The sequence below is a fragment of the Lygodium microphyllum genome, chromosome 14 (assembly GCF_053477565.2).
Source record: "Lygodium microphyllum isolate KBCC chromosome 14, Lygodium_microphyllum_v1.1.10, whole genome shotgun sequence".
NCBI classification, from domain to species: Eukaryota; Viridiplantae; Streptophyta; class Polypodiopsida; order Schizaeales; family Lygodiaceae; genus Lygodium; species Lygodium microphyllum.
Genome location: NC_141148.1, coordinates 126,664,587 through 126,679,755, shown reverse-complemented (window position 1 = coordinate 126,679,755; position 15,169 = coordinate 126,664,587). Strand labels below are relative to the sequence as shown.

At 43.9% G+C, this 15,169-nt stretch overlaps 1 protein-coding gene across 2 annotated transcripts in view; it reads right to left on the bottom strand.

Moving 5' to 3' along the window:
- Positions 1 to 13,896, bottom strand: part of ATS1 (phospholipid/glycerol acyltransferase family protein) — a 32,611-nt gene extending 18,715 nt beyond the window's left edge. The window contains exons 1-2 of one of the 2 annotated variants that reach the window (XM_087693323.1): positions 13,120 to 13,896; positions 2,631 to 2,728 (exon numbers count right to left, since the gene is read on the bottom strand). In XM_087693323.1, coding sequence (XP_087549449.1) covers positions 2,631 to 2,728; positions 13,120 to 13,528 — 507 coding nt within the window. In that variant the 5' untranslated portion in view covers positions 13,529 to 13,896. Of the gene's footprint in view, positions 1 to 2,630; positions 2,743 to 13,119 lie in introns of both variants that reach the window. The other variant, XM_087693324.1, reaches the window with a different exon arrangement.
- Between the last annotated feature and the right edge of the window lie 1,273 nt (positions 13,897 to 15,169).

Below are 15,169 nucleotides of genomic sequence, written 5' to 3'. Positions count from 1 at the left end.
TCTAGCATTACATCGAACCACCAAAACCCAGGAGTTATCCTAAGGAGACAAGTTCTAGCCCCCCGAGGGCGAAACATGTTGATTTCCAACTTGAGAAGCAGCCTTCTTTCCATCTAGTTGTCCGTGCTGGACAATATACTCAAAAGCGACTTCAAGCTACTAAGTTACCTGCTTCAAAGGATGGTCATGCATATCCAAATCACAATCCAAAGAGGGCTACATTACGTCGTGACTTCTATCACATTCTGAAATAAAATGTTCCAGTTGTCCACACCTGAAACAATGTCCTACAAATGTGCCCCATTTGAGCTCATAGACCAAAGTTTGCAACCCCGGAACCTGAAAATGAACTTTATTCGGGCAAGATTTCCCTATATCCCAACGCATGCATGCCCTATTCCTGTTACAGGAGGCCAACTGAGGCTCCACCAACACCTCTCCAAAAGATCTCAACACGAAGGGAAGAAGTCGCCAAAGATGGGGAGGGAAATCCACCACCTCGACCCAAATTGGGCATACCTGCCTCAGTATCTCTTGAGATTTGGCCATAGGCATCCAAGGAACCATATGGACTAACTAGCCATCCATGAACAACGGGATACGATGCATAATATGAGCCTGCACTTCCGAGGAATGGAAGAGGACCTCAAAAAAAACCCTCGGGCCATCATAGATCTCTTCCACAAGGGATGCCTGGTCTTGCCTGAAAACATTATCCTAACCCATCTCCCCCTTGGCAAGCATGGATAGCAACCATGCCCAGATGCTGGACATCAATGGGGTCCTTCCCGTAAAGTAAAAGATGGCAGCCCTCTCATGGAAGGCAGCAATCTGCTGTAGAACCAGATCAGCACCCATAACAGTGACCACATGTTCCCCTTGTGGTAAAGAACTCGCTTTACCCTCATTAACTTGAGCATATTCTGACATCAGATGATTGGCAGAGGCCAGCATAAACTGAAACGACTCTTTAGTCTGAGAGCACGAGGCCTGAACATTTTGCTGAGGCAAATTCAGGGCACACAAGTCCGGTTCTTTGACCAACATCTTGCGCCGTTTACCCATCTCATCCCCTTCCATTAACTGCCCAGAATCCTCAGCTAACGAATCGCCATCTGAGCCGCCAAACTTTGTCGTCCCCATTTCCAATATGTTGGTCTAGAAAGGCCATGTCAGTACCGTTAGGTTCCTGCAAGTTCGCCATTCTCAAGGTTTATGCTGATTACACAAATTATCCAACTCTGGCTGTCTTTCACAAAAGAGGGTAGAACCTGTCTCCTTCAACAAGCCGTTGTACCCCAGGACCTCAGGACCACCGCCCCAATCTATACACTGCTATTTAGTGAAAACAGGGCTTTAACAATCTCAGTCACTCCCAACCTGACTTACCTGGATTAGGGCCGGTCGTCACACCCTAGCTGTCAGGCACAGAACAAAGGATGAAAGAATGGGACAGGTCGATGCAGATTACCAGGCGAACGTCAGAAGGGACAGGAGGCGAATCGACAGGCAGGACGAAACGAGCTCGAGCAGGGCGGAACAGACCCTGCGCTGGTGACCTGTCAGTCGCAGAGCAGGGCAACGCAGGCAGAAAGGTCGCACAACAGACAACACAGCAGGTCGCCCGGATGAACGCAGGCAAGGGCAGGGCGCGATGACACGGGTAGGGCAGAACACCCTCCCCTCTCTCTCTCTCTCTCTCTCTCTCTCTCTCTCTCTCTCTCTCTCTCTGTTCCTTTCTTTCAACCTGGTCATATGCTTCCAGATTCACTACAATCTGACAAGAGCATCACATTCGCACATGCCCCATTCACTATAGACTCAAGGTAGATTCCCCTATCTCTTCCAAGTTGGCTTTGACCCACACTCTCAGATCATGGAGTTCCCCAATCAAAGGTGTCTTGGCCTCTTTCTTCCAAAGAGGCCACAAACATAGGGAGTCCATTTGAGACCGCTCCTAACATGACCCATAGAGAATAGCAACCAGCAAGCTATTACACACTTCTTTAAAAACTACAACCACAAAAGCCTCATCAGACTCAATTTAAGTGAAAGCCCTCCTAGGGGGGTGATAGTAGATCGAGTTCTAGAGATCCAACACAAGAAGTGCCCCCATCTACGAGGCCTTGGAATATGACCGAGATATCTTAGCATGATCTAAGCCATTGTCACCCCTCATAGGAGCCAGCCACCATGCTAGCACACCTGACAAGAGACATCATTGCATGACATCCATCTAATACTAGAATAGGATTCCACCTCCCTTTGTTGTACCCTCTAGATACTCATAACGATGGGAATTACTTTCAATTTTATTTTCATTTCCTTTACATATCATTTGAAAAAATGCAATTCATGAACCTGTTATGAAATGTTTGGCTCTGTGTGTGTGTGTGTGTGTGTGTGTGTGTGTGGAGTTCCATCCACCATAGCTGTTGCTCCACTCTCTCAGGCCACATGCTCAATAACAGAGAAATGAATGTGAATCATAACCAAAGAAATTTCACAAACTGAATTTCCTACTGTATGAACATTCAAAGGTTTACCTAAACTCTTGCTAGTTCTGATGTCCAAAATATAAGGCTACATCTCAAAAATAAAAATATGAAGGCATGAATAAGGAACCTTACAGCATCTCTATAGTTGTAGTAAAGCTGCTCCATTCCATATCCTGCTTTTGGTGGTATGCGTTTTGCTTCAACTTCTTTACAAATGCCCAAGAGAAGTTCTACAACAGAGCCCCTTTTTGAGAAAAATCAAATGAAAATCACTGTTGTTCACCACCCGTTACAGCTATGTCAATGAAATTCTCTGACTATATAAATCGTAACAACTCCACACGAAAAATAAGCATCATTCTAATGTATATGCACAAAGCAAATTAAAAGTGTGCTAAGGTATATGCACAAAGCAAATTAAAAGTAAAATAAATGGAACGTGGGCAGGCTGCACAACATAACCAAGGATATTTGAAGCAAATCTAAATCAAAGGATTTCCTTATAAGCAGTATTACTAACATATTCAACTTCTTGATCTTTTAAGAGATGACTGATCAATAATACATCTTGACCCACAACACATGTTATAAACAAAAAGCAGCTCAACAGCTTGTTACTTGTGACTCCACACAAGGCTAGTGATATTTCCAGAAAGCTCAATGTCACAGGTAGTTAAGGACATGCTTAAATTTTTTAAAAGGCACCTTATGTGAGTCATGAGTCATGACAATCTGAATGCAAAATTATCTAGATAAAATTTGGACATCCCTGTCCTCATATTTTTACAAAAATTTAAAAACAGGTGATATACATCAACCGAATCCCTAATGCTGAGGTTCTGAAACAATCTTGTTCTGCGTAAGATTGTCTCTGTAGCATCATCGAAGTCACAAGACATATACTTGACTCATGAAGATTAGGACTAACCAGAATACCCAGTTCAATCATCAGCCACTTTCAGGTTCTAGCAGATTTTGAATGTTAAGATCACAAATACACAATTCAGAGCTTATACATAAAATCATCCCTCTGTTGAGTGGTCAGTGATTCTGTCTACTCCCTTTTGTGGTTCTAATAGTATTGGACTCTTCCACAGTGGTTGAACCATCCCTTCAGTGCATCCTCAAATTTTGTCAATTTCAAAGTGTTACATTTGCTCATTTTTTGGTTCATGGATCATATTTCTTCTCCAATTTCAACTGTGTTGAAAAGATCTAGTATGAGTTTCATGTTGCATCCACAAAATTGCATTTGTTCGCCTTGGTTTTTGACATTTCATTTTTCCTTACCTGATTCTCTATTAAGAGATATACTATATAATGCTCTAATAAAAGTGGAGTGCAACCTCCTCTTTTTCAGTTCTGCCTTGATTTTCTTACTAACCTTGAAATAACAAAGCTGAAATTTTGGTGTGTCACCTTTTACTTCTCTCTTGTAATAGCAAAGGTTTATGGGATAATTGTAGAACAGGAGCAGCTGCAATATATTCAAGTACAAAAGAACTGCAATACATCTGGTCTTTTCCCCAACAACATGCCCAAGCATATATGACAGACAAGCAAATGTGCTTACTGCTGCAATACGCTAGGGGCACACTAGCACAAACTTCATAATATACACATCGGCCTAAATATGACTGGTCCTAACCAACTACTAACCTACAGTTCTCTTATCCAAGCCACGTGTAATCTCATGGACATCATCATCTTACTTGCATCCAAAACCATCCTTTTCTTCGCATCAATAATGAACAGTGAGTTTACCCCCCCCCCCAACACACACACACACACAAAAGACAAAAAGATAATGCACTCTAACCCTAGGTTGGTTAAGTTATAAGGTTTCAGACAAAACCCTTTTCATTCATCCTTCATGTTGACTGCAAAGCAATTCACCTTCCTTCTGCTTGCAGCTTCCCCCTTGCTTCCATAAATCAACTTTGCTGGGTGCCTGGCACGGATGAGAACAAGTCTAACAGTTTTGAGGAAGCATGGGTTAATGTGCATCGGATGTTGGCCACGCAAAAGGATTAAACACAATTACAAATAACACCACCTGGGATGTGGTAGATATGTCTATGAGTAAAAGGTCGTTGGTACTGAATGGGTATACAATCTCAAGCACAAGCCTAATGCTATTGCTGATAGGTACAAGGCAAGGCTGGTTCTAAGGGGGTTATGCACAAGAGAGAGGCATAGAAGAGACCTTTGCCCCCATATCCACGACAGCCATGCTACATGTTATGATGAGAAGTGCATCGGCTGATATAGAGACAGCATTCTTGAGTGGTGACCTTCAAGAAGAGGGTGCGTGGTACAACCTCCAAGTTTTGAAATGCCAAGATAGGAGCATAAAGCATGCAGGTGGAAAAAACCATATATCGTATGAAGTGCAAGGTATGCCAAGGATTTGAAATTTAGACCAACTGAGAGCACCCACTACATCAAGAAGGATGGGAAGGCTGTTAATAATCATCCATTATGTAGATGATATGCTGCTCCTAGGCAACAGTGGAATGACTAAGTACAGATTCAGGGCTGATCTGAGATCCACAATGAGATTTCAAATATTGCATTGGTACACTTTTTATTTGGGCATGATTATGCAACTGTTAGACCGGTTCAGCTTGCAGGATTGCAAACCTATCATGAAGCCAGAGCTAAAATTGTTGCTTGATGGCAATAAGCATTTGATGCCTCTAGTTAGAACCAGGTTGTTGGATGTCTTATCTATTTGAGTAACAAGGCCTGGTATTCATATGCCATGTCAGAGGTAAGCAGGCATGTGTTGTTGGATGTCTTATCCATTTGAGCAACAAGGCTTGGTATTCCATATCCATATCAGAGGTAAGCAGGCATGTGCACAGCCCAAGGACGCAGCATAGGCAAGTTGTTAAGCATGTCTTCCATTACTTGCAATGCACTAAGAATTATGATTTGAGGACTCGAAGGGGGTAACATGCAGTTACATGCTTACAATTTGGATTGGTGATTTTTGTATGGATGCACTACTGCATAGGAAACAGCATGTGTATGAACATGATTAACAAATGAACTCAAATTTAAAAATGAAGAATGATAGAATGAACAAATGAGATGATAGAATGAATAAATGAGATGAACTCAATGAACAAGCAAGGCAAAGATAAAATAGATGCTTAATGAGCAAAGAGCTGTCCAACAGCCACATGTTAGTGGCCATGCTCATCTCCTACTTGTGAGACTTCAATATCAGTGAGCGACATTAGGAGCTCTATCCGGGTTCACTCTTTTTGGCCACTTTTGGTCTTATTGTCCTTTCTCCATATTTTTAAGTCTCATCCATTTTTATGGTCTAGGACACCACCTGAGAGATTTTTTAGGGTTATGCCTCCTAAGAGTACTTGAGCGGTTCTTTAGTTTTTCTTGCCTATTTACAAAATTATAAGCACACATTTCAGTTGGTCATTATCACTCTTGCCTTCTCACTTCTAGCACCCTCATTGCTGCCACACACTGTAGCGCGTGGAGGGGCTGATCATTGTATTCAGCTTTCACCTAGCATACAAAGGAGTCCTCTCTTCATTGCCTTCATTGTGTGTTCTTTCTCAATTGTTCTTCTTCTGCTGCCATCTCTCACATGATATCATTGCCTAATCTTCATTCGAGTTGTTGCCCCTTCATCGCCAGCTTCTTTCACCCTGCCCACAATTGCGTTTCTACTACAGCTGCCCCTTTCTCACCTCCTCTGCACTTCACCCTACCATCCACCTTGTCTGCGAACAGCATGTTTTCCAACTGCTACACTTTCCATCTGGTCACATGCTGGTGGTTGCATTTTATGTGAGAGTGCATAGAGGAAAGTAAAGTGAGCATAGAGCAAATAGAGGGGGAGACTTAGAGAGAGTTCAATGGAAACCCTAATTTGGGAGGCTCCAATCCACATCTATAAATAGACAAGCTGCCCACCATTTAGCATCATACTTGTTTGCAGGTTACACCAGCCCACACACCCTCTACTACTGTTGACGCTCAGTTTCCAGCCTACAGCCCGTCTCCATCTACTGTCCAGCCATCATCGACTGCAGCCACATTATCTTCAGCCTGTCCATTGCTGTAGGCGACAGCTCTCAACTGCTAGCGACTGCTCCAAACTGTCCCAGATTGCTGTTCAGCCTGCCGTCCATCATCACCAAGGTCAGTCAACCTGCGTTTTCAATATTGCAAGCCTCCGACACACCTTCTTCAGCTGTCGCCCTACTGTTTACAGTGCCTGTGCACAGTTTCTAGCTTCCGATCCGTGGTACACTGCTGCGTTTACCAGTTTCTAGCCTCCAAACTGCTGCATTTCGGTGACCAACCTGCTGCCATTCACTATTCAGCACTCCTACAGCTCTGACTGGTGGACACTGACTTGGGATCCGTCTCCAATGGACGTCACACTCCGACATTGCTCTGCCCTTGAGCACACTGTACACTCTTACATTCATTTACAGCATTCATTCACTTCGAGGTTGTGTTCTCTCTCTCCCTTCTTTTGTTTGTGTTTGAGTTTCTATGTTTGAGTTTTGCGTTTAGGGTTTGAGTTCTGTGTCTACGTCTATCTCTTTGTGTTTATGTCGTGGTCGTACACTCTTATGTGTCCTCAGTGCAAACCCTAGTAGTTTTCTTCACATGGTATCAGAGGCGGTGCTCTTGTAAAGAGTATCCTACGGATATTGTGGAGAGCTAGTCACAATGTCTCAGACACCTTCTTCTCCAATTCCTATGATCTCCTATCAAGCTTCTCCATCATTGGAGGCCCTAAGACGGCATTATAGACTTGGTGAGAAGGACGACACTCCACTTTCACCTTCGCCCCTCTTCTTCTACTCCTATTCCAGATTTCACTGACATGACAAAGGAGGACTTTGAGGAGTACTATCGCAACAAGTACGATAATGTTTGCACCCCTCCTACCAATTTTGCTACCACATTCAGACCGGTTGGTAAGGCCGGCCACCTCTCCCATCATGGAGAACATACGGCATTCGAAACATCTAGTGATCCATCTTCATTATCTCAACCAAGTCCAATGTCAAGTTTATACAATTCTTTTATGTTGCATGAATCAAAACCCTCGCCTGTTTCTTCTTTTGAGATACGGGATCCGGATGGCTTTGCATATGTGAACTTCAATAGAGGCGGCTCACGAAGCAGACCGAATTCAAGTACATCTACAGCTTTTGTTTCATTTGAGCATGTCACATACACTTCTCACTTCCCTCCCATCCCACCCTCTTCTATATCATACCTTGATCACCTCTCATTATCTTTCCAAAAACCTTGGATTACACTTCACATCTGCATCACACACCCTACGGGTTGGATCTTCCATCTCTGCTCCTAGCACCTTTTCCTTCTCCATCCCATTCTCTACCTGTTTGCACCATGGTAGTTCGTTAAGGGGAATGCCACCCTTTAACACAATGCCTCTCACCTTTCAACAAATGAGCACACCCATGACTCCTGGGTCAACTGTGATGGGCATCCCCCTCACTATCCCCAACTTCACATCTCACATGACCACTCAAATGCAGGGGTTTCCATCCTCAGTTTATGGTGCGTCTTCACACTCTCCTTGGGTTACAGCTACACAAGGATTCCCATCTTCTGCTCCCCGTGTTTCCATCCCACCTCCTTGGGTTCCTCATGTGGCTACCATGCCCATGCCTAGTCAGCCCATCCCTACCTATGGATCCACCTTGCACACTACCCGCCTACCTGGTGGGCACTCTGGGGCCAATTCCCAATTGTACTCCACTCCCCCATCCTACCCACACTACACTTTTTCACACTATCCATCTCCGAGCACTACCACTCCTGTTGCAACAGCTAAGAATGTCTTCATGGATAAGACACGTTTTAACGGGTCAAATTTCACCACTTGGTTGAATTTTATGCAACAAGTGCTTGAGTCTCAGGGTCTTTGGGACCTCATCATGGGTCTAGAGCCTATGCCGGACCCTCGACTCACTCATCCTGACTATATCCGTCAATGGAGAGCCCGCAATGCCACAGCCAATGTTGAGCTAATGCAGGGATTGCTTCCTGAGTTTCACTCTCAATTGCAACACTTCCCGCTCACGTCAGAGCGTTGGAGTCACCTTCTCGACTGCTATGCGGCTCGAGATCGTACTCGACGCATCAATCTCGACTTTGAGCTTCAAGAGTTCTCTATTAAGGAAGGGGATGATCTGAAAGTCAAGCTGGCTGAATATAGGCGGTTACTTGCCGAGTTCACCGCTACTGGCTCTCCAAAGTCAGATGACAATCAGGTTACATTCTTAACACATCATCTCTCAACCTAGATTGCCAACCTTCTACGAGTTTGAGTGTCAGTTCTCGCCTTACGCGAGGCTGCATGATCAAGTCCACAAGAAATCCTCATCACAGCCTTATTCAAAGCAGAGGGGGTTGGTTGCCTCTTCTTTGGGAGGAAAAACCACTAGTGCCAAGAACGCAAGATGCGAAGGCAAGCCAATCAAAGGGTAACTCCTCTTTCTTCAATGAAACCAAAGAATCTAGATCTGTTTGGTAGCAACTCCCTAAGAAAAACCGGTTTTGCACACTGCTAGAGAGCAGGCCATGTGGACGAGGAGTGTAGCTCCAAGGCCCAAGGTCTTCCACCTAAAAAGCCTCAGCAGATCGCTACGACTGCACGGTCCAAGCGAACTACACCTTCCGCTCCTGGTTCATCTACTCCGTCAGCACCCCTTGTTGCTACTGGACATGTGGCTCGAGTACAACCTCAGCAACCCATCTCTTTCACTACCCCTGAGGGACTGGCTAATTGGTATGTAGGTTCCAATCTCGTTGCACTTCATGCATCCATCTCACTTTCCTCTCCACCTCGTCACGCGTTTCCTTGACAACGCCCTGCTACTGGACGTATGTGATGATGGCATCTTCTTAGACTAGCATGTCTCTAGATCCTTTAAGATACCCTAGGTCAGTCTAGCATTCATTTTTCGCACTCTTAGAGTCGGGCCCATAGGATTCATTGTCCTTAGCTTTTCCATTCTTTGTCTTCCGCTACATTTACTCACACACATATACATTCATTGCATTTATTTTGCGTTAGATTTTCTTTCTGTTATATTTTGCTTTGGAGTATCTCATCACTAACCTCTGTGTTTGCAAATTCTCATCTCTTTTGCATGGTTTTGTCTTTCAATGTAGGGCTAACTTGCAAATTGATTTGGTCCTACCTGGGCTAGAGACGTGGGGACGCGCACCGTTCCTTTCATGGTTTCATCATCCTCGGAGTGCTTGCTCTTCTTCTAGCATGGCCGTTTCCCCTCCCGAGGCAGATGGTGCAGCATCTCGCTCGATGCTATCATGGCGGTGACTTATACCTTGCTCATCTAGCGGAGTGCTTCCTCCGTTTCATCCACTTCATCTTCTTTCATTCCTTATGGTTCTCGGCACCAAATGAAGACCGGCATCTGGCTCCTCTTCTTTCATTGGCATCTCCAACCAGGTTGAGAGAGGGTTCCTACCCTTCTTGGTATTCTACATGCTATAGCACACTTTCTTCGACATCAGTTTCTTTCCCCTGTTGTACCTTACCCTTTGCATTGCATGATTTCATCATCTTTGTACTAGGGCACTTGGGCAAGTGATCAATTTTTCCATGAGACACTGTCCAAGTGACACCTGCTGTATGAGCATTCTTTAGCATGAAGCATACTTTGCATCTCATTATGTAGAGCACCACTTGAGCGGATCCTAAGCTATTTATATCGGCGGCTGTTGTTTCCACACCACCATCCTCCATCACATGGATACCTCATCACCTATTTTTCCTCGTCATCAACACCCTAAGTGGTTGGATTAGCTTGTTTTATTTTGTGATGTGTTGGGTATACTCTCCCTACTCCCATCTTTTGGGTCACTATTCTCAATCGGCCGCATCCCATAAAATTTACCTCACCTTTTTTTTTTTAAGTTCAATGTGATTCCATCCGCCTTTGTAGAACTTGGTAGGACACTAGGCAGCCGACATGCACCCTTTGTCCAATGCCCTATCCTCTCTAGGATGACTACTTGGATTCCCATGATAAGATAACCATTGTCTCTGTAGTCTTGGTAGACCACTGGGCGGCCGACATGCACCCTTTGTCCGATGCCCTGGCTACTTTGGGGTGGGATGCCTTGGGATCAATAAACATCACAATGGTTGGCCTAACTTTTTGGCTCAGTTTTGGGCCTAAGAGAGGGTGTTGAGCTAAAACATGCATTACTTGCTGATTAGCCTCTTAAACAATCCCAAAACACACTAAAAATGCTCTTTTAGAGTAGCCAATACTTTTGTAAAAGAGCACAACCGCATCATGATTTAATTTAAGGAGCGCCGAGCTCTCACCCATGCAATTTGTAAATGTAGACGGGCGGTGAAAAGGAAGCTAGGAAAATAGAAGGACAATGGGAAAAAGGGCCACGGCCGGCCATGTAAAAAAGGAAATAAGGGGATGACCGCCCAAAAGGGATTTAGGGTTTTGTATATAAAATTGAAAAGTGAATGAGAAGCTCATTCTTGAGTGTGGCCAAAAGTGGCTCTCTTCTTCTTCTTCTTCTTCTTCTTTTTGCTTGCTTGAGCTTGTGCTTGAGAGAGGGAGTGTGAGAGTGTAAGGAAGTGAGTGTGTGAGGGTGAGGGACCAGGGAGGAGAAGCTCTCCATCTTCTCCTCTCTTCTTCTCTTCTCTTCTCTTCTCTTGCTCGCGGCAATGGAACTTGGAGCATGGAGCTTACTTGAAGCTTGCATTTGGATCGTGGAGCTACCGGAGTGCGTGGGAGAGGAGGTAACTCGATCAACATGGAGATAAGCTCACTACACCCGTAGATATGGATGGCGCGTCGGCTATGTGAGAGGCAGCCATTAGTGCTCGGCTTGGAACGCTTAAAACAATAAGCGGTCCGTGGGTCTTGGCGGTTGAGCGGAAGCTCCCACAGTAACTAAGGCTGAAAATCTGATGTAGACGATTGCATGGCAAGCTGATACAACAATGTGGCAGGCTGAGACAACTGCATTAGTGGTAGGGGCAGTAAACTGTGTGGGAAGCAACTATGTTTTGGTAATTGGCAGCAGTGCAGGTCCAAGCAGCAGTACAGAGCTGCAACAGCACCACTTTTTGCAGCAAGCACGTTATGGAAGCCACAAACAATGCTGGGGCAGCAATGGGGAAAGCTTAAGTACTCGGTTGGCTGAAGATAAGGGCTGTCATAGTGGGCTAAACAGTGATCATGGATAGCAAGAGCTGAAAATCTAGCACTGAGAAATGGATGTGATGGGATGAAATGTTGCTGTCTTAGCATTCTGTATGCAGGGACTAATCAGTCCATTGTGTATTCAGCTTTCATTTTCAAATCAGTGTGATCTATTCCTTCTCTTCTCTGCTTTCATTTTAGTCTCTCACAAGCTGATCCCCTTGGCTTGTTTTATAGAGTTTTTGGAGGCTTTTCTATTAGTTTAGTATGTATCAAGGGTTTTGGGCACAAAGTCTAGACTCTAGCCTTTACCTTGGGCACCTGATAGAGATAGCTGGGCGGCTCAATTCAAGTTTCTCCAATAGTCTCATGTCTCATACTAAGGCTTCTAGACACACTGCACTCCACTCTCTGTCGCTCACACAAAGATGGCACACTATCAGCATCGTTACTCCATCAATTGGCTCACCCATTCTTCAACAACTTCAAAAATGTTAATCCACTTCCAAATTTGCTTGTGTGTAGGTCTGTGCTCATCGATGCATCTCCTAACTCATTTCCATGGTGCATCATGATCTTGCGGTCAAGTTGTCCATCCACTAGGATGGTGATCAATGATCATGCCTGTCATTCTTGATTCACTAGGTGTTTTGTCACTACTTCCTATTAGTCTTCAAAAGAGTTGTTGCAACAGCTTGCTCTTTACAGAGTGCTTGGCAGTCGCAAAGAATATCAGCAACTCTGGAATTTCAAACTCTGTGCATGGAAACCTCAAGTTGGAATCTGTACATGGGTTTGATGTCTAAGTACTCAATGTCCTCTTGTGTCATTCTCACGTCCCCTGGTGGCAAGGCATCAGACATTGTTTGCATCGTACCAAAGCTTCATTTTAGAGTTCCTGGGCTGTGTTGTAAAAGTTTGAAATTCTTGTGGTGTAGGACAACAATGTAAGTTGCAATAAAACAATCCACCATCCATTTACTGCACATAAGTTTGATTACCCTCTTTGCAGCACCTTCGCTATGCTGCCATGCTACTGGAATCGTCTTCAATCACTGAGGGGGGTAACTCGGCATCATTAGAGCAAACTGCATCCGCAACATTGAACATGGTAACATGTTGCAGAAACTTGTAAACAAGGGCAGCATCGTACAGACAATATGAAGACTAGGAATTGTTGTCTATTATCACAGCTATAGTGCCTATTGAAGCTTTACATCTGCGCTGCACCAATAAAAAAATGGAGGGGGGCCAAAGTTGAAATTGCACGAGTCTCAACGAGAAGAGAGTGAGAAAGACAGATTCAATAGATTAGCAAACATTAAGTTGCTTAAAACGACTGTTGTCTGAAGAACCTTAATTAAACAAAAACGCGAAACGAGCTCAAGCCAGACCTTTTTCCGAGGTCACATTCTGGAATGTGTCAGAGTGGTTGCTGGTAACTTCACTAAGTGCAGAAGCAGTGGCAGGGGGGGCAGATGGAGTGACAGCCCTGACCCTCTCCGCGACCTCGAATTGTGAGCTGATTAGCAAGCTGCTGCGGCGACGGAGGTGGAGCGAGAGCTGCCGGCGGTGGAGTGGCACAGCAGAGCCGTGACCGGCTGCGCGGTACTGGAGGAGGCAATCGGCAGCGGCCGGGGCGAGCCGGCTGGCGCAGAGGCAGGGGTGGGGGAGGGTGTCTGGTGGAAGGGAAGAGTACAAGGGGGGGCAGGGGAGTCTCAGAGGAGGAGGGGAGCAGGGGGATGGGGAGGAGGAGGGTGAGAATGGGTGGAGTGAGGGATGGAAGGGCTGCAGGAAGGCCATGGATGCTGCTGCTGCTTCTGCTTCTTCTTCTTCTGTTGTGGGTTCCTAGTGCAGCAAGGGAGGAGAGGATGATGCAGGGGACAGGAGTAATAACAGGGGAGAGAGGAAGAAGATGATGATGAAGGAGATGGAGAATGAGAAGAGGAGGGGGTGGCGGTGGTGGTGGTGGTGATAAGAAAAGGGCGAGTCCAGCAGCTCCTCCCGTGCCCGGAGAGCATCTTCAGAAGAGAGAGAACTTCGGGGGTATATTGTGTCTGTTGATCTGTATGTTAGAAGGGGGTGGCAGAGAGCACAAGATGTGGTTGAGACAGAACCGATTATCAATCCTCCCTCCTCATCAAAGTCCCATAGGCCATCCCGTGGGACAAGAATAATTAGTTCCCCACCTGAGAAAGGGAAATTGGAATCACATTAGTGACAAGCACAGAACAATGGAATCACAAAGTAAGTGATCATGATAGCCTATTGGCAAAAGCTTCATAAGGCATGCCCATTCCCTAGAATATAAATAAATAAGAGTACATCTCAAAACATGTAAGAAAAAGTTTCTTAAAGTTTAAATTTGATTAAGTAGATATATGTAGTATCGTATTTATGGGCTCGTTAATTAAAAAGGAAGCCTTTTGCATTTGGAAAGGAAAACAACGGAAGGAAATAGAAACACTAGCCTCAAAAATATTCTAGAACTATTATGGGAGATTCAAAAATTAACCAATCAAATAACGAATGAATATTTACCAATTTCTTAAATAATCTTTTTATTTAAAATTATTCGACCCCTACAATAGTCAACCGTTATAACCTCCGTAAAAAGAGAGGGGCTCATCAACAACAGAAAAAAGCAAAATGGTAATTAAAAAGGAAACCTTTTGCAATTGGAAAACAATGGAAGGAGATAGAAACAATAGCCCCAAAAACATGTTTGCTACGAATATGGGAGATTCAAAATTCAGCCAATCAAATAACTAATGAATTTTTACCAATTTCTTAAATAATCTCTTTATTTAAAATTATTTGACCCTTACAATAGTCAAACATTAGAACCTCCCCTAATAATAGAGGGGCTCGTCGACACCAAAAAAAAAAAAGGTAATTAAAAAGGAAACCTTTTGCAATTGGAAAACAATGGAAGGATATTAAAAAAAGTAGCCCCAAAAATATCTACTAATATGGGAGATTCTTAAAGTTCAAATTCGATTAAGTAGATATATGTAATATCATATTTATGGGCTCGTCAACAACAAAAAAAAGCAAAAGTGGTAATTAAATAGGAAACCTTTTTCAATTGGAAAACAATGGAAGGAGATAGATACAATATCCCCATAAATATTATGCTACTAATATGGGAGATTCAAAAATTAGCTAATCAAATAACAAATAGATTTTTACCAATGTCTTAAATAATCTCTTTATTTAAAACTATTTGACCCCTACAATAGTCAAACGTTATAACCTCCCCTAAGAGAGGGGCATGCCAAAAATATCAACTAAAATCTTTATAATAATAATGACTTGTTGAACCTAAATGTGATAACAAAGAGCCCTGACACATGCGAGTCGCCAATTGTGGAACACCTTATCTTTGTTGCATCAATATCTAAAATGAATAGAAAATCGCAACATTTGCCATTGACAAATGTA